Here is a 21,900-nt window from a genome sequence, read left to right on the forward strand (position 1 = left end):
TAGCAGGGATGTGCCTTTTTAGTTTCCTCGGTGTTCTGTGGTTGAGTTTTATTTGTTAGGCAGAGCTGTGTTCCCAGCCCATCGCATTTCCCTTAGGCATTCAAGGGCTTTTCTTTGTTCAGCTCCTGTAGTCGGGCTTGACAAAAATACTGTTTATAGGCATAAATACTCTCCTGTTTGGAAGGAGGAAACACAATTGTGAGGTTAATAAAAGAAGGAGTAGTAGCTACTATGTGTTTGCTTGAGAGAAAATGTCAAGGGATATCCCAGGAATATCCAAAAGTAAACGCTTTTTAGTAAAATTCACCTATAGTTATTTCGAGTTTTGTTGTAGTTACAGATGTAGTGAAATTCACTGAAAGTACCTCCAGATCTTGAAATGGCATCTTCTGAAAATCAGAACTTGTGGTATCGTGTGTGACAACACTTGCTATGTCTCTCCATTACATGGCCAGAGTTTGGTACGTAGGAAGGCATGTCCCAGAGTTAAGCAGTCCAAAGGTAAAAAAAAAAAAAAAAAAAAAAAAAAGAAAAAGGTGCATGTGACCAGGACTCTGCCCTAAATTGGTTCACGAAAATCTATTTGACTTCTCCATGCTTCATTCATTCTCACCAACACCAGTCGTTACAGGCTTAAAGGGTAAACAAGATCAGATTTATCAAGTGGTCGTGGCATGGTTATTGTACCTAAAAAATAAGAGACCTCAAAATCAGGCGTTTTGAGCACGATGGGAGGAGCAGGAGGAGACTGACTTCTGTTTAGAATTAAAATGGGTAAAACAGGACATGGGAAGTGTGATATTTTTGTATCTAGCCAATGCCTAGGTTTCTTTTAAGAGTTTTTTTTTAAACAAAATCACTTTTTTTTTAGGAGGGTGACACATTCCTGGGTAAGGTCTTTTGACACGGTTTGACAACAGTGATCTTCCTCCTGAGAACTCTTGGTTATTTCACCTGACGTGCAGCTCTGACATATCTTACCTGAGGTCTCCAGCAGATCATTTTGCGAAGTGGATAGAATTCTCCAAATTTGGATTCTGTTGCACTGGAGATCTTCCTTGACAATAGGTAGATGCCCGAAGAGCACTTTATAGCCGTTCAATTATTTATACTTGTCTTGTTAATTGCTTTCAGTAGTACCGCAGTTTCTGTCTGGGCATGGAACATCTATGCAACAAGGAGGCAGAGATGATGGGCAATCAAGGCCTACAGCTGGCAACTGTTTGGAAGCAGGGTTTGATGGCCCTGTGGTACAGGGCTTAGGTGATTTGCAAATCTGCCTGGGGACTTCTAGCTCTCTTCCAGACAGCAATGACTGGAATGGCCCTCTTTCTCACCTAGGACAAAAAAACCCAAACCGTTTCCCATACAGATAATGCATTGAAAAGGGAGTAAATCTACTTCTGTTCCTAAAATGTGACATAGCAAAAATGATGTATTCATATTATTGGTTATAAGAAACTTCATATTTTTCATGCAATATCATAAACTTGTGTTTGACAACATACCTGACCTTCCTTTAAGTTATGTGATTTTGTGTCTTAGCTGTATAGAGCAAGATCATGCCTCATAGCGTAGCACCAAATGTTAAGAAAACCCTGAGCAAAGACGTCTCAATTTCAAAAAGCGCTTCAGAGGACGAAGGCAGCAGCTTCCTTTCAGACTAAGCTGCGTGGAGGGTGGCTGGGAACACGTGCATCGCTGCCCAGTTGAGAATCCCTGTTACCTCTGTGTGGCTTGGGGCTCTCTCTGGATTTGTTCCTAGCTTCAGAGGCAACACGTCAATTAGAGCAAAGAGCCAACAGAGTGACTGGTATGTTTCTGATTATGCAAATACCTGTTTCAGAGGAAAAGCAATGCTTTGGCACTTACATCTTCCTTTGCTTATTAATTACTTGAAAATTGTATGGAGAAGCATTGAATTATTTGTCTGATATGCAATAAAACATTTCTTCAAGCTCTTAAATTAAAAGACCATCTCACGCTGTTGGAGAAACACAGGCTAGGTTTGCAAAATGCAACCTGAAAAAAATCCAGAGGGAAAGAGGTGGAATATTTTCCTCAGCTTCATGTCTCTGTAATCACCACTGGAGTGCCACTGCTCCTTTTTGGTGGTTCGAGAAGTGTTTTGTCTTTCTCTTCCCTTGGAATGGAGATAAAAGCGTCCACTTTGGAGGCTCTTGTCATTCGTTTTCTGCAGTTTAGTCTGTGGAAACCTTCCTATTTACTTACAGAATCGCTCTGTACCAAAACACCGTCTCTGGCATGCCCCGCTGTTTGCTCAGCTCACCTCTGGGAAAGATTTGGTTTTGATAAGAACTATGGAAATGTTTTCCTTCTAACCTGAGGTGGAAATCATATACAGCAGGAGTATAGTGCCTTTCAATCTGAAGGGTCCCTGAGCGCTTGACAAACTGATATCCAAACTAGCCAGCAGGAACACTAGCCACTTCTGACATGGACCTTTCCTCGCGGGTAAAACGCAGCATTGTTCATGGCAAGCGGCCACGCTGCGTGACAGTTTATAGCAGGAAGCAAAGATTACTTATTCAAAGAAATCTCTTGTGTTCTCTTTCCCATCAAACTAGATTATACGCTGCAGTTAAACTTACCGTTTGTGTCAGGTTGGTAGGAACTTTAATTGTGAGACCAAAGTGGTTTTCGTTTCTAGAAAGTTAATTGTTTTTTCACAGAGTTTTGTGAAAGGGCCTTTCCTTCAGATGCGGTAAAATACAGAGGAAAATAAATGGCTTTTGTGCTTTCATAGCATGTCAGGTGTTGATTTGTTAAGAACAATTTTAACCAATATTTTCTTTTAAGATTTATGCCTGGGGTTTCATGAAATAAACATAAATGCAGGGGGCTCCAGCTTGTCAAAACTGAACTACATCTTGGTTTGCATCCTTCAGGTTATAAGGTATAAAGAAATGAACATTTTTAAAGGAAACAAAACTCTGAAATAGACAGCTACAGTACATAGTAAATGCACTTTAACAAGTATTCTCATAAGAGGGTTTCACCTTACATGTAACACTGGTATAAACGATTAAAGAGCAAGTTTACTCTTTTAACAAGTCTGAGTGATAATTTTGCCCTTTAGGAGTGTGAATTTTATTTTTCACAGCTTTTTTCTTGGTGGGATATTCATTTCAAAGTAATTGCATTTAACTCACAGGGCAGGTTTTTTTTTTTTGTAGAGATTCCTCCACTATTTCCTCAGCTCAAGTTCTCCTTTAGAGGGATCCGCTTTACACAGCATTAGGTTACAGTATATGTTACAGAGATTGACCAGCAAGTGATTTATTTAATGACACAGTTGATTTCTAAGGGCAAATCAAATACACATAGAGTTAACTGGAAAAAAAGCAGTTCATGGAAATGTAGAAGAGCATTTACAGAATGTATTCTAAAAAACCTGCATTCTCAGGGACTTTGTATGCAGCAGAAGTCCAGCTCTTGCTAAAGCTGGTGGCAAAATTGTCAACACCCTCAGTGGGACAGGGTTATTTACTGGTGAGGCGTATGGATGGCAGAGCCTATCTAGAGAAAATAACCTGCAATTTTCATTTTAAAGCCTATAAGTATTTTAGTGTAGTACATAAGTAGCAGTATTCATAGTGTCATGCAGTGGATTAATGGAAGAGTCTGTAAGAGAACCCGTATTTCCATTAAGTTGAGCTCCAGGACCGACTGCTGGGCTTATGTAAATATAGCTGTCACTTCTAGGGCACCTTCCATGCTGTTTCCTTAAACCTGAAGAGGGAAGGTGTGTTTTGGACCAGCAAAACGTTTGCTTAGAGCTTGAGGATGCGCTTTTACCTGGAAAACTTCACACGAAGTAGAGAAGTTACCTCCCAATATGAACACAGACACACATTCATGGTGATAGTCTGTCCAAATCCATTTCACACATGAACATCACGACACTGAAAGAAGGAGTTGTGGCTGCTATAAACTGCTTTGTTCAGGCTTGAAGCAGGCTGTATTTTTCATTTAGCTTCTTCAGGTGATTTCTGACAGCCTGTGAAAGACTTGATTGGATGTTTTGGGGGGTTCTCGGGTCCCCAATGTGCCCTCCATCCACAGCCTGCATGCCCCATGGGTGGTGGGGGCCAGGGCACCCCAGGGAATACTGTGGTCACTGAGCAGCTGAGTGTGGGCGTGCTCCTCTGTGCCCCTGGCCACAGTGTGGGTCAGGGCTGGGGGCACCCTTGGGCGCAGGCAAGGCATCCCCCGGCCACACTGGCTAGGAAACATCAGAAAACCCAACAAAATCACATTCCACCAGAAAACCCATAGAGAGTGAGGGGGTGCTTGGTGCCACCCAAGAGATATAATTATGGATAACATTACAGGAAAGGAGTTCCTAGTTACTGAGCCTTTTAAATAATGCTGACGTATAAAATACGCTGTGTTTCTTTCCCCTTTACAGAAAGCAGAAGCCACTGGTGAAAAGCGACCCAGAGGCCGGCCCAGAAAATGGGTAGGTATTTCACTTCCAACTGTTTGATTTATTTGCTGTGTTACAAAGTCCATTCTTTTAGAGAACAATTATTTCTGCTTCATTTCTAAAAAAGAGCATCCATCTTCTCCCTCTGCTTGTTCTGGTGGATTGACTAAGGGGTTAAGATAGCAGAGAAGTTAACCACAGCTTCCTACCTTTAGACTCTGGTAGTTTGCTCAAGACACTTTACTGCTAAACGTTTGCTGTGAGTGAATATTTATGTGTCTCTTATCAGCATGAAAAGAGACACAACTCTTCCTTCAAAAGAGAGTAACAATGAGAAAACTTGTTCAGTAATTGAGTAAGAAGGTTAAAGGGGCACTATCAGGCATCAGCCGGTGATTAAGGGAGGTGATAACATTCAGATATAGTGTGCACAAGATAAAGTTTAAAAAACCAAACATCTTTGTCCTACATTGCCTGGAAACAGAACATATTTTCCTTAAATCCAGTGAGAAAGAACAAGAATGAACAGCAGGATACTTGCACTTAGAATTAAGTTTTTCCATTGTGGGCCGTTCATGCCTCGTACAATTGTAGCGACTGGTAATATGTTTCATTAAAAGCTTCCTCTTTCTCTGGCTGTGTTGTCTGTAGATGTGTCTATCAGATGCGTGTTTTGATTCTTTGGCCATGGAAAGACTTTGGTCTGGGATACTTGAAATTCCGTGTTTTCGCTGATGTTTACAGCTAATGAGACTCTGCCTTGTGCATGTCTCCTCTGCATGTCTTTCACTTATGCATACGCTTTCAAAAGGAAAGTCGCTTGGAAAACATGATCAGGTATTAGAAGATACGAAGGTGTGGCCGTAAGCTCCATCACAAGTCAACATTTCTGATTTCCCTTCACTAGTTCCTTTTCCCTGTATCCGGTCAACATTTTTCTTTAAACTTCCTTTTTGAATCCATCCCACCCCATCTCAGCATTGCTTCCGTGTTTTACTCTGCCTTCTCTTTCCTCTCCGCGGTCCCGTTATCTTTTCCCTCCTTTTGTTCAGTTCTTTTGCATAGATGCTAACGCACCTTTTGCTTGGGAAAGCTCAATCAGCACCAGAAGGTGCTTAAAACTGTGGCTGAGTTTCTCCAGAGGATCAGCAGCTAAACACAGGAGAGATGGCTTTACCAGTCACTTCAAGAACTAGTTCTATAGCATTGTCCAGTGATAAAGTACCCCAGGATACTGCTGTGGGGAAAACAGACTGTTACACGCTAGATGTATTGCTTATACCTCTACTTTTTAAGTCAGGCAGGTTTCGGGTACACGAAGCAGCTCATTGGCATTAGAAAACAAGGTGATATATCCAAACCTACCTGTGCTGGTGACCTTCACAAAGGCAGCTTGCAGAAGGCAAATGCCAAGTGCAGTAAAACATGGATGGATTACTGTCTGCTTCTTCCCGTCCGCCTGGGAGCTTGCACATGTGGATGCTGAGGGTTGCTTGCTTGATGCTCACCTGGGGTGCAATCCCAGGGGAAGCAGCAGAAATAGCTGGTTTATGAGAGCAATTTATAGCAGGCAGGCCATCCCCACTGAGTTGGGAATGTGGTTGAAGAGCTCTGGGAAAAGGGAAAATGCAGCAGTCTGAAATTAAAAGATTTTCTCCTCTAAGCACCCATAGACAGAAATTAAGGTGAGTTTTCAGTGAAAAGGGCTAAATATAACACTTGTTGCATCTTTTGGGGTAGAATGCTTCCCTATTATTTCTGTATCTTTATGGGGAAGAAAGAATAAGCAGTATCAGCGGAGCATTAACTTTAGTATGGGCTGTTTGTCGGGTGAAGAATCTGATTTGCAGAAATGGGTATTACTGGTTATCTAATAGGCATATGCATTACTTTATTGTGAGTCCGATACTTAGAACAGTTTCACTGTTTTTTTTGAAACTGTGGCATATTTTCAAACTTGGTATTACTTTGCTGTTGTGCTTGTTGAAAGCACAGTCTTTTTATTTGCTTATTCTGACAATATGATTGCTTCTTGTGATTTTCGGAGATAACACTCCTATCTGCAGCTTACACTGAGATAATTCTTAGACTGTGAGAACTAAATGGGCCTTTTTTTCCATCTCTTTCTTCTCTCTTTCCAGTTTAAATTAGGTTCATGGTTTTCTCCTCTGTGCAGGATGGAAAGGGATGTTATATTTTGCTCCAGAAAGAAATGTGGTTAAATTATTATAAGCTGTTATGGTGCCACTATAAGCAAAGGTAATGGTTGAAATCAAGGGAGGATTCTGCCTAAAAGCAGACAGCTCAGTATCATCCTTTCTATTTTGACATCCAGCATGTACTCAGAAAACATCCCTTTTTATAGCCCAAACTTCAGTTAAGTTCTTAGTGAGTGAAGTCCTTAGGGATTATTTTCTTCTTTAATCCAATTTATTTATAGATCCAGCCTTAATGATGATGGTTCTGTACCAGTGAAAGTAAGGAGTGGGTAGGGTTTTTTCTTTTTTTGGAGAGGGCAGAATTCTGTACGGCAGGTATTTTCCTAAGTTTGTAACCCTTTTTTGTGAGTCTAGAGGTTCTGTGTCATATGTTGTTCATCAAATTGTAAAGTATTATTTCTGCTGTTTCCTTCAATATGCAGACACAGAGACATATGAGCTAACAGACCACTGTAGAATTCCGGTAGCTGGTCTTTCTGCCGGTTCAAATTAAGTATTTAATGTTTGTGACTCACAATGTATTTATTTATATATTATTTTTTAGAAGAGAAGTAAATCTTTTTGACTAGTATAAAACTGGGAAGAGGGAGGGAGACTCCAAGAGAAGAGGGCAAGGAGCCCAGTTTATCACAAGTGCATGAGACATTCAATGATCTTTTTAATGCAGTAATGTGCACTTCACAAAGTTGTCAAGGAAGAGAAGACCCTTGTCAGTAGAACAGACAGTAAAGATTGCCAAACTCTTCTGAAAATAAAATATTCAGCTACATAGAAGAGCTTTCCAAATGTGCAGAGCTAGTTGGATAAAAATCCTGAAGATAAGAAGGATCACGCAGGTCGGAAACGAGCGTATTTGGAATCCGCAACACTGTGCCTGCTGCTGTAGAGCTCATCTTCAGTGTAGGTTGCTGTATGTGTGTGAGGCTTATTGAAGGCTGTGAGTCCTATTAACTGGGAAGGAGGCAAACTGCTCCGTGACCTTGTACTCCTTAATTTCAGAGGTTTTAATCAGTGAATTTCCAAGTGTAGGGTGGTGCATTCATGTATACATCTTGTCACTGATGCCCAGTTAACAATTGTGACTTGTTCGGAAAACCTCTCACTCTTTCTAGAATTTTGTTTTCTGCTAGGTAGTCTAGATAGCACATTTCAGGTTGTTGAAAGATAGAAGATAATCAGAAATGAACTTAATTTCCTTAAGCAGGAGCTTTATCGGATCCAGTCATGAGCAGCTAGACATTCTAGTAGTTTTGAAGCTCAGGTTTTCCCCTTTTTAATGAGGGCATAATTTCACTTTATACTGAAAGTCAGTTAAAGCAGTGCCAAACCACGTTTAGAAAAATAATTACAAAAATGCTTTTTTTTTTCTAGTAACTTTTTCCTCAGATTATTTCCCACTGCAGTTTTGACATAGCTGAGATATCAAACTGTATGGCATTTGTGAGATGTTTCTATGCCAGCAGTTCCAGAAGGCCTGTGTCAGGGCAAGGACTCCTGAACCTCATTCACTTGTAAGATGTTTAAAATGAGGTTCTGAATGTTGAAGGAATATATATCAAGAGAACCTTGTTGCTTCAGAAGACCCATTGATGTTTTGAGGCTATTTCTTGCCCATAATGAGTCTTCGCAAACCATTATCTAAGTAGAAGTTTCTGCCTGGTAGTGCCATGCTCTGTGATGTGAAGCTGTTTAACCAATTTTGCTCATTTCTCATGCAGTGCAGTCATTTTTGTCTCATATGAAGTCATAGTCTAGGAGGTGCCTAAAGTCATGCAGGCTTCTTCACTGGGCAGCAGAGAGAGAAGGATGCTTGGAGATCGTAGTTCATCCTGCCTAAAAAAGACTTTGTTATAGGTGTGGTGAATTCTCGTCTGGAGATGGCAATCTTTTGCCATTGTGAAGGACAACCTAATAAATGATAAAATAAGACTCCTATCTGACTTGTAGATAGCAGAAGGTATGTGTGAGAGATCCTCCCCTTTGATGCCGTGGTGCTTACCAGTGCATTCCTAAGCTAGGCTAGAGATTCCATTGTTATGAGAACATATATTTGAATGAATTGCTTGATGGTCCATTTGGAGCAAACGATGATTGAGGTGAATCTTAAATCGCATGTATTGGATGATGAATGAAGAAGGAAGTTGCTACGTATGTAATTATAGAAGATAGCGTGGATAAAAATTCAGTTTCCCATACTCGGAAGAATAATGTCATTTCTGTTACTTTATGTCTTTCCAACTTTTGAGTGCAATAGCTGTGGTGTTACTGCTTTGTGTGAGGCACATCATGAAAATTTGTACATGTTGCTCTTATTTTAATCTTTCAAACTACCTTACCTTCTTTGCGAAGGTCATTGATACTCTGTAACATGGTAATATAAAAAACATTCTTTCATGAACATTTATATCTGTGTGGGCAAGAGTGTCGCCTGGGAGGGGTCATTGTTTCAGCTGTCTGAAGAGCTTGAGGGAGCTTTTACAATTACAAAACCCAAGGCTATTGACCCCTCTCCTTCAAAGTTCCTAAATTGAGAGGTGTATGAAGGACATGAGTTGAAATCCTTAAAAGTTTTATACCTATACATTTACTTTCCAGTTCAGATGATCTGTAGAAGAAATCATCTCTCAAAACCTCAAAATTTTGATAAAATTTTGTTGAACTTTTCTCCTATGACTAACAGATATTTAATGGTCTTTTTTTTGGTTGCCAATTTTTGTCCTTTTTCTCCTATTCAACATTCCGGGAAAGGGAAAAACATCTTTCATGCTTGTACCAAATGCATAAAAACTCGCTAAAAATACATTTTATCTCACCTGCGTTCAGAGAGGTATGTGTCTTCATTTCTCTAGAAACTTGTCTAAGCAAATAGTGTCCTTCCTTGGAATCTCAGAATCCCATTCGTTTTTGCTATAAGTAAATGTGGCACTATTTATTTCAAGTGCAGGTCTTCCTGTAGACCACAACAGAAAATTTAGCCAAATTACTTATTTTCTAAAATAAATTTATATTACCAAAAGGATATTTCACTCATTCTCTAATTCACTTCCATTCTCGTAAGGGTTATCTAAAGATACCCAGTTTAGCTAAAAAATGATTTGACTTCATCTGTCATTTCAGAATTCTTAAAGGCAAATCTTTTATTCTGTTTGAGGTCCAAAGAGGAAATTTTAATGGGAAAAAAATGTTGAAAGTGAAAATACAGCATCTGTACTCAAAGGCAAAGGGAACTTCTGAGCCATTTCATTTTTATGAGCTCAGATAATGGCTGTGCAAGAAGTTTAAAAATCCGTTTTCCATTTGGCTGTGTATTTTGATTTTATAAGCCTCGTTGCCCATTTTACATATGAGGAAACTGAGCACTGATGTTGGTCGCGGCAGCACCAGGAGGCTTTTTTTGCACCTGCAGTGTTTCAGTTCTTAGATTTGTTGCTAGTTATCAGCAATTGTGCATCCAGCTACCTGACAGAGAAAACGTATCAGGTAGTGAAAAGTACAGGCACTCGTTCTTGCTCCTACAATTCCATTTTCACCGTTGAAAATGTTACGAATGCAGACAGAGAAGCTGGGCCTCACCTCCATTGAAAATGTACTCCCCAAGGTTAATTGCCTTGCCCAAGGAAATCTGTAGAAGAGCCAGGAATAGAAGTCGGATTTCCTGGCAGCCTGCCCTGCGCCTTCAGCTCAAGGCCATCCTCCTTCAGTTAAAGCTTGCCTGGGAACAGGTTGGATGAGGGATGAGGGAAACGTGCTTTTCAATTCTGTGTCTTAAACTGATATATGGTTTTCATGTTTTCCTGTAAACTCAGCTGTGGGTATGTCAGTATCTCTAGCGTATGTCTAGCTGGTGGGCAATGAGGGATAGGAGTCAGATATTTAAAAAGTCTATGTATTCTCTATAAACAAGGTAGAGTGGAGAGATGTGGGACCAGAAGTGGTTTGAACCAAATATAAGCCTGAAAGGTATTTGATGTGTATTGATGGTATTTTCTCATTTTTGTACCTTATATAGAAGTCCAATAGCGATCCAGTAAACGACAAAAGTAGTCATGAAACCAAGGTGCCTAGTTTCTTGAATGTTTTGTATGTGGTTACGCTGCTTTTCAGGACTAGTGGATTTGAGCCACAGCCGTGGGACAGGGCCATTCCAGGTCACCTCACCCGGAGACAGTATTTCCATTCCCTGGCTTCTTCAGAGGTAGTGGTGCAGAGGGAATGAAAACCCATGTGTAAAAGTGTGATCCAGGACACAAGACTGGGAGTCAAGACTTCTAGGTTTTCTTACAATTCCTGACTAATTGCGCAGCTTATTTAATGTACCAAATTCTGCTTTATAGTGTGAGACCCAGTAATGCAGTAGCCTTACAAGAAAATACCATTTACTCTCTGCCAGTGAGTAAAAGATAGATAGAAATAGATAGAAAAGGCCCATCTTATAAACGGCAGTCAGTCCCTGTGTGGGTGAATTTGCTCCTCTCAATTAAGAGTTATGATAATAATTAAAGAAGAGTAATACTTTTGGCTTCATTCTACATTCTTTACAGACCCAAGCAGGAGATGTGGATGCCAAAGAAATGCAGGGTTGATCCTCTCCTGGAAGGGCTGGGGGGAGGCTAGTACTGTGATAATTAATATTTGGAAAGTGCTTTCAGGTGTTTGAATGAAAGTCATTACGTGCTTTAAGTGCAAGTATTGTTATTTCCTCTTCCTTAATCCTGTGACTAAGCCTCACTTTAAATTGCAGTACAGTATTACATTGTAGGTACGAGGCTAGATTTTCAGCAAGAAAGTAGGCTTTTTCCAGGAAATAGCTGCAAAATATCCTTACCAGGAGGTGGCTTTTAATTTTGTAGCACACAACTCAGAGCGAGAAAAAATATTTTTTGTGTCAGCAGTAATGTACTTTATGTGTGATTTAGTTAGCATGTTGTATTCTTGCTCTGCTATTGAACTTACTTTCTTCTAGCTGCCAATTTAAGACACAAAGGGAGCATAGTTTACAATGGCGCACCTGGTTTTGTATCCCAAGACCTATCTGAGATATTCATCAGACTACAAAGGAAAAACAAAATAAAAACAGAGGGTCAAGAACTTGACTATGAAATTCGAAAACTGTGACTTCACAGGCCGTACTGTTTAAATAGTCAGATTGGGATACGCAGTTTAGTGGTTTAAAGATGCAGTAGTGACGAGCTGCCAAAGGAAGAGATCTTTCCAGGTCTGAAAGAATCCAGATATTTTCAGTCTTTGGGGGGACCCTGAAACGGGAAACACGGAGGCCTGGGAAGATGACAGACTAGACTGAATGAGAAAGTTGTATGTTGAGGAACATGTAATCATGGTGTTGAGGCTGATAGTGCTCATAGCGCGCTGCTTGTTTTGCAGTCTTTTGTTACTCCCTGTTGAGAATTATTCTGATTGCACAGAAAATGCTTGTCAGCCTTGCTGTTACTGGAGGCTGTTGATGGGGTATGATTTCCTTCTTTGCAGTACAGCAAGGCAGGGAGGTGGCTTCCCTGTTGTTTTGATGTTGTAGTGATTTCTTCCTAGGAAGGAAATCTTTCTGCTGTGCGAGGGCAGCCGCTCGCCACCCTGAGCTGACAGACAGGAGAAGAAGGTGGGTTTGTTTTCTGAACACAGGCATCTCTGGGTTTCATCCCTTTTCTTTCATAGTCTGACCTTGTGGGAAATCTGTTCCACCCAAGCTACATGCTGCCTCACTACAATTTTAGGAGCCTGTCCTTGAAGGGGACAGATTATATGATCTACTTGACAAAACCCATTCTTATTTCACAGTTAGTGCTGTGAAATAGGTGCCTTAGAAGGGCTGCAGAGAGGGATCTGTTCATGTTGCTTATGTGCTTCCTGCCTCCGCCAGGTGATCCACTGAGCTTGGTTTGAATTAATGCATCTGCCCCTCCACTCTGTGTGTGTATGGGGAACCAGAAATGTGGCGCTTCCCCTCATGCTGCTCAGGATCAAATTGCTTACCCATCTCAGAAGGATGGGCACTTCGTGGAGGAGGACTGTAAGGCCACCTTCAGTATAATAGCCTAATAACTGAAGCACTGAGAGATGCGAGGTACTGCTCAGCCAGGGCTGAACCTGTGTGCCAAGGGGGTTGATGTGCCATGAGCTAGTCTGTCGGTCCTGAGAACGGTCGAACTGCAGGGTCAGACTTTGGCGCTACTTACGATGATTTAAATAATAGTACTGATAAATTACATTTGAAGTAAAGTATTACTTGTGTGTCTGTATCAGTGTCAATGAGAACGGAGTCTTGTCGACAGAGGTTGGTTTGCTTTGATTAAAAGTGATTTACCAGTAGTGGCAGTCTCTGTTTTGGAGCCTTTAAGATTATCAGTGAATTGGCAAAGATTTTGGATTTTTACATCCTGTCTGTTCAGAGTAACTGCTGGAAGCTTAAAAAAGTCAGAGTGCTAGTTCCTGTATACAGCAGAAATCATGGCTTTACCCAATATATTATCCTAATCCATTTTGACTGTTATATCAATTATCCTAATAGACAGCAATTGGGGCCTTTTACAAGACGTAATACGAGCACATATGTGAGCTTCACTACTATGTTCTTATCAAAGTTCCATTGTGTTAACGTGTTCTTGGGGTTTCCTTAGTATTCACACAGAACCCATTCATGCTCTGGCTGCTCCTCCTGCATTGTTTCCTGTTAATGATGCTAAACGCCTTGAGAAATCTGCCTGGGGACTCTCCTTCCACAGACAACTGCCTGTCTGCGTCTTGAAAAAACCAGCTCACACAACACATTGACAAAGTACATACAGTACTTGGATCATAATATTAAAAATGTAGAGGAGACAAGTCTATCTCTGCCATGGCATGCACTCTTGTGTTCATTAACATTCGTAAACTATTTGGAAGAGGCAGAGATGTATGCAGTTTTTAAGGTACTTCTTTTGTAAGCTTCCCATTCAAGTCAGGGATGACCATTCAAGCATGTAACAATTTTTTTATCAAGCTTTACATTTAAGTCTGATTGAGATAGATGGATGGACAAATGGTCTGTCAGTGACATGTGGTACCTCTGGTCAAATAGATTGAATATGCAGCCAGGAGATGCATGATAAAAGCTTGGGCTTGTTGAAGTCAGTGGCCAGACTCTGAAATCCGTTGCCTGGATTTCAACCCGTCTCCATCTGCCACTAATGTGATCTACAGCTGTGCCTGCGGGTTGGCTATAAACTCTATAAATTGTGCAAATAGCCATGTTTGCACAAAACTCAGGCCCTTTGGGGAAGAAGATCTAAACATGTTCAAGTTAGGCACCAGAAGAACAGAGATTTTACAGTGACTCTCACATAAAAAAGAATAGTATTTGAATCGATCTGTGAATATGATAAATTGGTTATTTACATCAATAAGTTTTGAGCAGTCACTACATGAGTAACAATTGGGCTAGACTTGCACAGAGATACATAAAAGATTTTTATTGATACTTTTTTTAATTATAAAGCAACTTGTATGCCGTATAAACAGCATTGCTTCTTGAAAGTAGAGTTTTTTTCTTGTTTAAGCATCTCAGTGGACTATTTCACAACTGGAATATGCGCACCTCTGTACTTTAACCTTCAGCAAATTTTTTGAAGATATACATGGTTTTGAAAATGCCTGAATGATCTTGCTTTTTCCGTGTGTATAACTTCCATTAAGGATATGCTCAGCTGCGGTCATAGGTAGATACGTACAGAGCATATATTACTCTCTGAAACAAATTCTTTTTAAGGCAAGTCTCTGTAAAGTAGTGGCTCCATTGAAATGAATTCAATAGCAAGACTCCAGCTGACTTGGTTGGAGTTAGGATTTTCTCTCCAAATACTTTTAAATGGTGATATATACATTGGAAACTCTTTCTTACTTATGCTAACAAAAAGCCACTGATTATGGTTTTGAGTAAGGGAAAGAATTTGCCCTTTAATCTGCAACATATCTTGAGAGAGAAGGTTTTGTGCATCATGCTTTTTGTTTAAACTAGATCAAAATTCCTTAGGTGAAGGCAATGTCCATTGCATGGAGAGCAACAAAGAGAAATTATGTTATAGTTGAAGTTTGCACATGCACACGAAAACATTTCAAACTTATATACTTAATAATAATTATAATTTTGCTTCAAGCAGAAGCTACTTAATCTTTTTCATTGCTCATTTCAGGAAGCAGAAAGTCTGAGAGCCTCTGCAGGCAAACCAGATGGCATTGGTTTCCAAGAAAGAGATTATTAATCCTATACTTCCAGATCAGTAAAAAAGCTATTTAAGGGAGAAGTTAGAGCCATCATGATATTTTTGCATAATTATAAGTCATTGTGGTTTGCTTTGCATGATTAAAATTTCAAATAGTTAATTAAGTAATGTCCCAGAGCAAACTTTGAACGTTGCAAAGCTCTCTATACCCTTCTTTATGCCCCTAAAAGCCATTATCTTGAGCATGTAATAACTGGGAGGCAGAACTCTATTGATTTATTTAACTTCCTCATTTTTTGTTGACTTGTTAGTTTTCATAAAAGTTTTTAGTGGCCTTATAATAAAAATCCAGGGGAGGGATTCTGTCTTTCCTTAGCACTTTTGCAATGGAGGCATTCCAGACACTTTGCACAAGTAAAAGGCAGGAGTGATCTGTAGCTGAATCCATTCTCAGTTTGTCTTCTCCACGTCGATGTTTGAATACTTAGCTTGCCCACTCTCCTCATTCAGGGCTGCATAAATGTCATGGATAGAAGCTTTGAAAAAATTCTCGTTTTGAGTAATTCGAGCATGATAAGGCAGCTGAAAAATTGAAAAGGGCATTTACTTAATTAAAAAATGTCTGACTGGATTTATTTGGAAGCTACCCAACAAAATAAACATCTGGTCCAAGACTAAATATGAGAAATTTCAGGTAACCTTTGAGAAGGTCTTACAGCAAGGAGTAGAAGACAGGCAAAAAGCATGGACATAGAGCCCAAGTCTCTATAAGACTTGGAGCAAAGGGGAATTGTCGCTCCTGGGTTCTTGGGTTGAATCTGACCTCACCAGCTGTCAGCACAGTTGTGTCCCCTGTGCGGATATTAGTTTCCACTGTAGGGTGAGAGAGTGCCTGAGTTATCCATCTCTTATTTTACGTGGCTGTGTGGGGTCAGTCATAGCTCCTGTGCCTCTTGAAGTCTAGGAAATTAAAAGGAAAAATATTTTTTCCTCTTTCGGAAACAGAAGCGGTATGGAAAGCTCTTTTGTTTACAGCGGTTCTGCTCGGTAGCTCAAGGTTCAAGGTGGTTGTTTAAGTACCTGGGTTGGGTTTGGAAAGATACAGTTCAGGAGGCTGCCTCTCTCCTCCTTCCAGTTTTCCCTGTCACATACCTTTTTTGGATGCTATTGCTCAGACAGACACCTGGGGATCTTCTAGTGACTGGTGTTTATAGTTGTCTTGTTCTATCAGGGAGGGAATAGCCAGACCCCAGAGCCAAAAGGCATGTCATCTTGAGGACAAGGATAGAATCATGGGAAGTCTGAAGGCAGTTCAAAACCACTTCATTCCCTTCATATCCTGTCTTAAGCTGTACGTTTGATTTTGCACTTCCAGAAAGTGCAGGAAAGCATTGGACCCACAGCGTACGATTTAAACTGCTGCTGACATCAAGCTTGGCCCACGCAGCAGTAGCACCAAGGCTGAGTTTGGGTGGCAGCACATCAGCACCACGCATGACTTATGAGTGAAACAGAAATTTTTAAGGGGCATTTTCATACTTGGCTCGAGTGAGAAGTGGAGAATATTATTTATGCAGATGGAAGTGTCTGTGCCCAGTGAGGTGCAGTGTTGTCTTTGCTAATCTCAGATGTATTTGTATTTGAGTGTGGATTTTCTCCTTCACACAGAGGTTCTCCTTCTAATCGGTCTGTCAATGAAGTCATAACCCCACAATTGACATCATAGTCTGTAATCATGGAAACTATTGCGATCTCACCATTTCAGTTTTATAGCAGTCTCTGAATGATGGGAAAATGAGCTGTAAGAGAGGAAGTTGCTGTTTAAACTCAAATATCTTTAGTAATTATCAGAAAAAGAGAAAGTATTAAGACAGTTCTGTAGGGCCAAATTGATTCTTGGTGTAGTACTGCTGAAGGCACTTGAGGTACCCCAGGGAGGAACTTACCCCCTGCGTCTGGAATGACTTGATGGCAAACATGTGAAGAGGAAGTGAATTTATGCTCTAGTTTAATATATTGGAAAGTTTTCCCTCGTCTGAAAGTCTGTCTTTATCTCTGAATTTCCTGGCTTTTGTGGATTTATATTAGATCCTTAATGTTATTTCAATGTATTTTTTCTGGTGTTTGATATCTTTCAGGTTGTTTTTACGGGGGATATAATATATATCTTTAATGAAAGTAAAGGCATTCTTCCATTGAGGAGGTCACAAAGCTTTCATGAACGCTGCATAGCTACCAAGTGCAAGGCGTCTCCTTATTTCAGATCAGTGGTTGTTGCTTGTGTAGCTAAAGCATTCATTTCAATAAGAAGGTGCAAATATCTCTTAAAGAGCATTTTAGCACCTATTTTCCAAAGTTAAATATTATTGTCATTTTTATTTCTTTGCAACGGAATTACCTCTCCGACTCTATATGCAGAGTGCTTGGAACCTCTTAAAATCAATGATCCGCAGTATAAATAGAACATCAATACATTATGCTTGTCAAAACCTTGAAAAAGAATGATTATTAAGACACGTGGAAAGATGAGCAAACTAAAGATAGGCAATCACATGCTGTACCTGTGTGCAAGTAGCTCCCCCTTATTCTGCATCAGCATTCCCCATTCTAAGCCTGCTAGGAGGCACAGATTATGTGCAAAGTCAGGCCATGGGGAGTGGAGGCGTTTGAGGATGCAAGTAAATGGAGAGTGTCATCTGCGCACTAGCCAAATTCCTAACAGAAAGAGAACTCACTTCTCTCCCACTTGCCCAAACCTACTGAGTCTGGGGCATTTCCCCAGTTATCCAGTGGTGTAAGGGGACAAAGGGCAATGGTCACAAGTTTCGGCAAGGGAAATTCCCATGAAGCAAGGAAAACATTTCCACAGTGGAAGAAGATAAGCATGGGACACGCTCTGCAGAGAGGCTGGGGAGTCTCCCTCCTTGAATATTTCCAAAAGTCAACCAGAGAAAGCCCAGACCAACCTGATCTAACTTCCAATTTGAAAGTTAGCTCAGCTTTGAGCAGGAGGTCAGGCTAGATAAGCTCTAGGCACCTTCCAAACCAAATTTTTGGTGCTTTTATGCTACACCTGTCAAGGTACTTGAGCCCATTGTATCATTAATCTTTTAACGACTGGGAATGTCGTCCAGGTGAGTAAGTTGATAATAAGGCCCAATTTATGCACAAATTCTTAGGTGGTCTTTTGGGGATACATTAGATTTAAGGATCTTCCATCAGGTTTTTATGGAAGTATTTGGTAAAATACTAAACTTGGTCAATGTAAAGCCATTCTGGTACATAAAAGGAGAATAGCTGTGTGCTGGGTTCCTCCCCATCAAGCACAGGCCTGTCATAAGCCTGTCAGCTTTGCTGTCAGTCTCTCGTTTACTCAGTTTTACCTGGGAGGGGAAGGAGAAAAAGGATTTGAGAACGGCTAGAGCATGCGAGGGCAGCTGGATAATTTGTTGTGGAGCTGACCAGCTTTCCTGGTGTTCTTGATTTACAGTAGTGAAATGACAGGTATTCGAGTCCTGACTACTTAACAGCTTTTCTTTTGGGGCAGATCAAGCCTGGAATGAATAGTAGAGTTGCCCCAGCTTTACTTCAGCTGCCCACCATGTTCAGCAGTAAGGGAAGGGAGGAGGACAGGGAGCCCTGGTTCTGGAAAGTCTTTTTGGGAGCCAGATGGCATCCCAGCACTGCACATGCTCTTTGCTTCTCAGAGGAAGGGATTTTTTCCCATTATTAAGTGGATTTTTAACCTTTGTACAAAAAAATCTGCTGCTCTTTATCTGAAATCATGCAACAAAGGTAAAAGACAACATCATCTGTATTTCTTCTGCATCACCTAGAAGAGCAGAGCTGGAGGACCAAAATCTATCCTAGCACCCTGTGCTTGTTCCCATGGCTTGGGAGAGTGGGAGAAATAGACAGTGAGGATCTATGCCTGTAACACGACCAGCCATAAAGGTATTAGATACCTTATGGTATTCTTGTTCCTCTATTATTGCATTTGCTGTTCAGGTGTCCCGTGTCCATGCAGAGACAGACTACACATCTGTGTCTGTTATGCAAGGGAGGGTAAGGTAGTCATTGCTTCAGGGGAGTGGGAATCGGAATGGTTAGACACCAAGCTTGGAGATCCAGGAGCTATTGGGGATGCAATGAAGGCATGGTTGGCTCTGGGATCCCGGTTGGCAACAACACTCAAGGCCTGTAGGGTGGAAGTGCTCCTGCCTGCGTGGGCTGCAAGTCCCGTGCTGGCTGTGCAGAGCCGCAGCCTCCCTCCTCCGCTCTGGCCTCACCTGCCAGCTACAACCCACCGACAGATTTGGCACCCGGCTGCTTCAGATGGCTGCTGCCAGGCACGGACAAGAGAGACTGCAGTGGTCACTGAGCTGAGGGGAAAGGTCCTTGCTCAGAGACAGACCCCGTCAGGCAAGCACTTCAGCTGCAGGCTATGCTGCCACCCTGACCCCGCAGCTGGCCAGCCTTGTCCCTGTCCCATGGCTCCTGCGGCACCCACGTCTCCTGTCAAAGTGAGACAGTTTGCAAATCTGAGCATCCTGTGGCGAAGATGCATGAGCAGCAGTTACTCTGATGGATCGCGCAGCAGGTAGGAGCCACGAAGGGTTAGTTTTAATTAGTTTGATCTGAAGTCCATCGAGGAGCTTATTTTTATCACTATGACAAATGCATCATTTTCCAGGGGGAGAAAAAAGCCATATATTAGCCACAGAATGTTTATTTTTTGCTGTGTTGAGAAGGAAAGAGAAGCACAAGGTTAACGGTAGTTTGAATGTAAGGTCCTGTGTTCTAGAAGTATCTTATCAAGACACAATAAATATATATTCACTACCAGTAGACTTTTCTGAACATTGCTCCTGGACCAAAAATCATGAAGGAAATTCTTCTATCCACGGTCTGTGATAGCACTGTGTGAACGTATGTCATAGATCAGGTTTGAGGGAAGGTTTTTGTTTCCTTTCTTTTTTATTATTTCTGTGAATAGTTGCAGGAAAACAGCCTTTTTGGTTTTTAAGCATTCATCAGCTCAATCTGTTTATTCTCTACTTGCAGTTTTACTTATCCTTTTTTTCTGTGACATCATAATCATTTCCACAGCAACCGATTGTGAGGTTGCAAACGAAGGATTATGACTTCAGGTGCAGAACGAACAGACAAAGAAAACAGTTTTCAGGCAAATGACCTAATTAATAAAGAATGAGGGGGGAGAGGCAAAACCCCCAAACACATGATGTACAGTACCGACAGAGGTGATTCAGGCTGAACAGTTGTTAGGATTTCCTGTGAGGTTATAGCATTATTTGAAGGCGATAAAATTACATGAATCTGTCAGAAATGATTTTTTCACATCTCTATTAGAATTGCTGAAGTTGCTATTTAAAGCTGCAGTGTTTGTCAGAAACAAGTCACCTCCTGACTTGTGTCTTGTTTCGAAACAACACAAACCCCCAAGGTATAACTATTATTGAAAAAGACACTACTGGTTCCTCAGGGACTTTGTTGCGAGTGTGATCCCTGTGTAGCTGACAGCTGTGATGAGTTTCTTGCAAAAGCTTTCTCTGATTGTCAGCAGCAGAGATTTCTGATGAACTTCATCACGTTCACTGTTGGAGTGACATGGTGAGAGTTAATTTTGGCGGGAATAATCTTACTTTTAATGCCAGAAGTTCCCACATCTTTTTGATGTTGTTTTCTACCTCCAGCTTCACTTTTGGGTTTATGGCTTTTCTTTCACTTCTGCTGCTTAGTTGCCAACAGGCTCATAAACCCCACCTGAAGGAGTCATGACACTCCTCAAGGTTCAGGAATGTCTGCCTTATGTCCTCACCAAGGGTGTAGATTTTTAATTCCCCCCCCCCATACATTGGAGTCGTTAGCGTAAACAAGACAGTAGATGCAGGACTGAGTCCATAACAACCAAGTAGTTTCTGTGGCTGTCCTTTGGTGTTTGTATCCCTGTAGTCCTCCTTCATCTTCCTAGAGCATGTTGCTGGGAAAGTTTACAAATCACAGCAGCTCTGGGACCATATTTCTTACACGTCTTTCTGGCTGCTAACCGAGATGGACGTCTGTCCGTGCCCGTGCTTTGGCCTGGGTTTGAGGCTCTGTGCAGAGTTCATGGACCTGGTTCACTTCAGACTGGTAATGGCCACCCTGCAACCACTTTCTCTCCTTGTGGCAGCGATCTTCTGCCCCTCCCCTCTCCGTTGGCATCCTTATGGAAAAGCACCTGGAAAAGGGTAGCAAGTTTATGGTGACTTTGTTTTTGTTAAATGGGCAGCATATCCTGGTGGAGCTTTCTCCTCTCCACATTCATTCTTCAGCTTCTTCCCATATCAGATTCATAGTTATGGATATGTCAATGACGTTGATGAGCTATGGTAGGTCTTGCCTTATTTAGTTGTGTCTGTGTTCTTCAGACATCTTTGTCTTACTCTCATTTCCCTCTTCTGATAACGACAGGAGGGGTTTCTGTGTGGGCCAGTTGTTCTAGCCCTAAATGCTTTCCAAATTTCCTTTCCCCTTTAGTTTCCCACGGGCGCTATTTCTTAGTTTCTCAGAAATATTTCCCCTAGGATTTGTCTCTTTTTTTTTTTCCTAGCATTTCAAAGTTTGGACAGGGACTCTCCGCTTCCTGGAGTTTTAATAATTACATCCTCTGTGCCCAGACGTGGCCTGTTAATGGAGTCATACGCACCGGGTTTCATACAGGAATTTTCTGTTTGCTGCTCCCAAGACAGCAGAAAGGTTTCTCACAACTGGTATTGGAGTAAGAACAACAAATGCATAGGGCTTTTCCTGGGCAGCGGGACTGGCTGGGAGGGGTTGCTCACTCCTGATTTATCCATCCTGAGGAAATGGCCGGTGTGAGTTTGCTCTTTGTTTTGATGAGCTGAGAAGAGGTAGAGCAGCCCTTCTGGGGGGCAGGGCCTTTTGTGCAGACCATTTTAATCAGATTTCTTGTGTAACCTTTGTAACTGTTTGTCAGGATGGTACCTTTCCCCTT

General features: G+C 41.3%; 1 protein-coding gene across 2 annotated transcripts in view; it reads left to right on the forward strand.

Moving 5' to 3' along the window:
- The window catches only part of HMGA2 (high mobility group AT-hook 2), a 119,638-nt gene that overhangs the window by 6,149 nt on the left and 91,589 nt on the right, over positions 1-21,900 (forward strand). For both annotated transcript variants that reach the window (XM_074572642.1, XM_074572641.1), the window contains exon 3: positions 4,433-4,483. In XM_074572642.1, coding sequence (XP_074428743.1) covers positions 4,433-4,483 — 51 coding nt within the window. The remainder of the gene's footprint in view (positions 1-4,432; positions 4,484-21,900) is intronic.

This window comes from Larus michahellis, chromosome 1, assembly GCF_964199755.1.
Source record: "Larus michahellis chromosome 1, bLarMic1.1, whole genome shotgun sequence".
In the NCBI taxonomy this organism is placed as follows: domain Eukaryota; kingdom Metazoa; phylum Chordata; class Aves; order Charadriiformes; family Laridae; genus Larus; species Larus michahellis.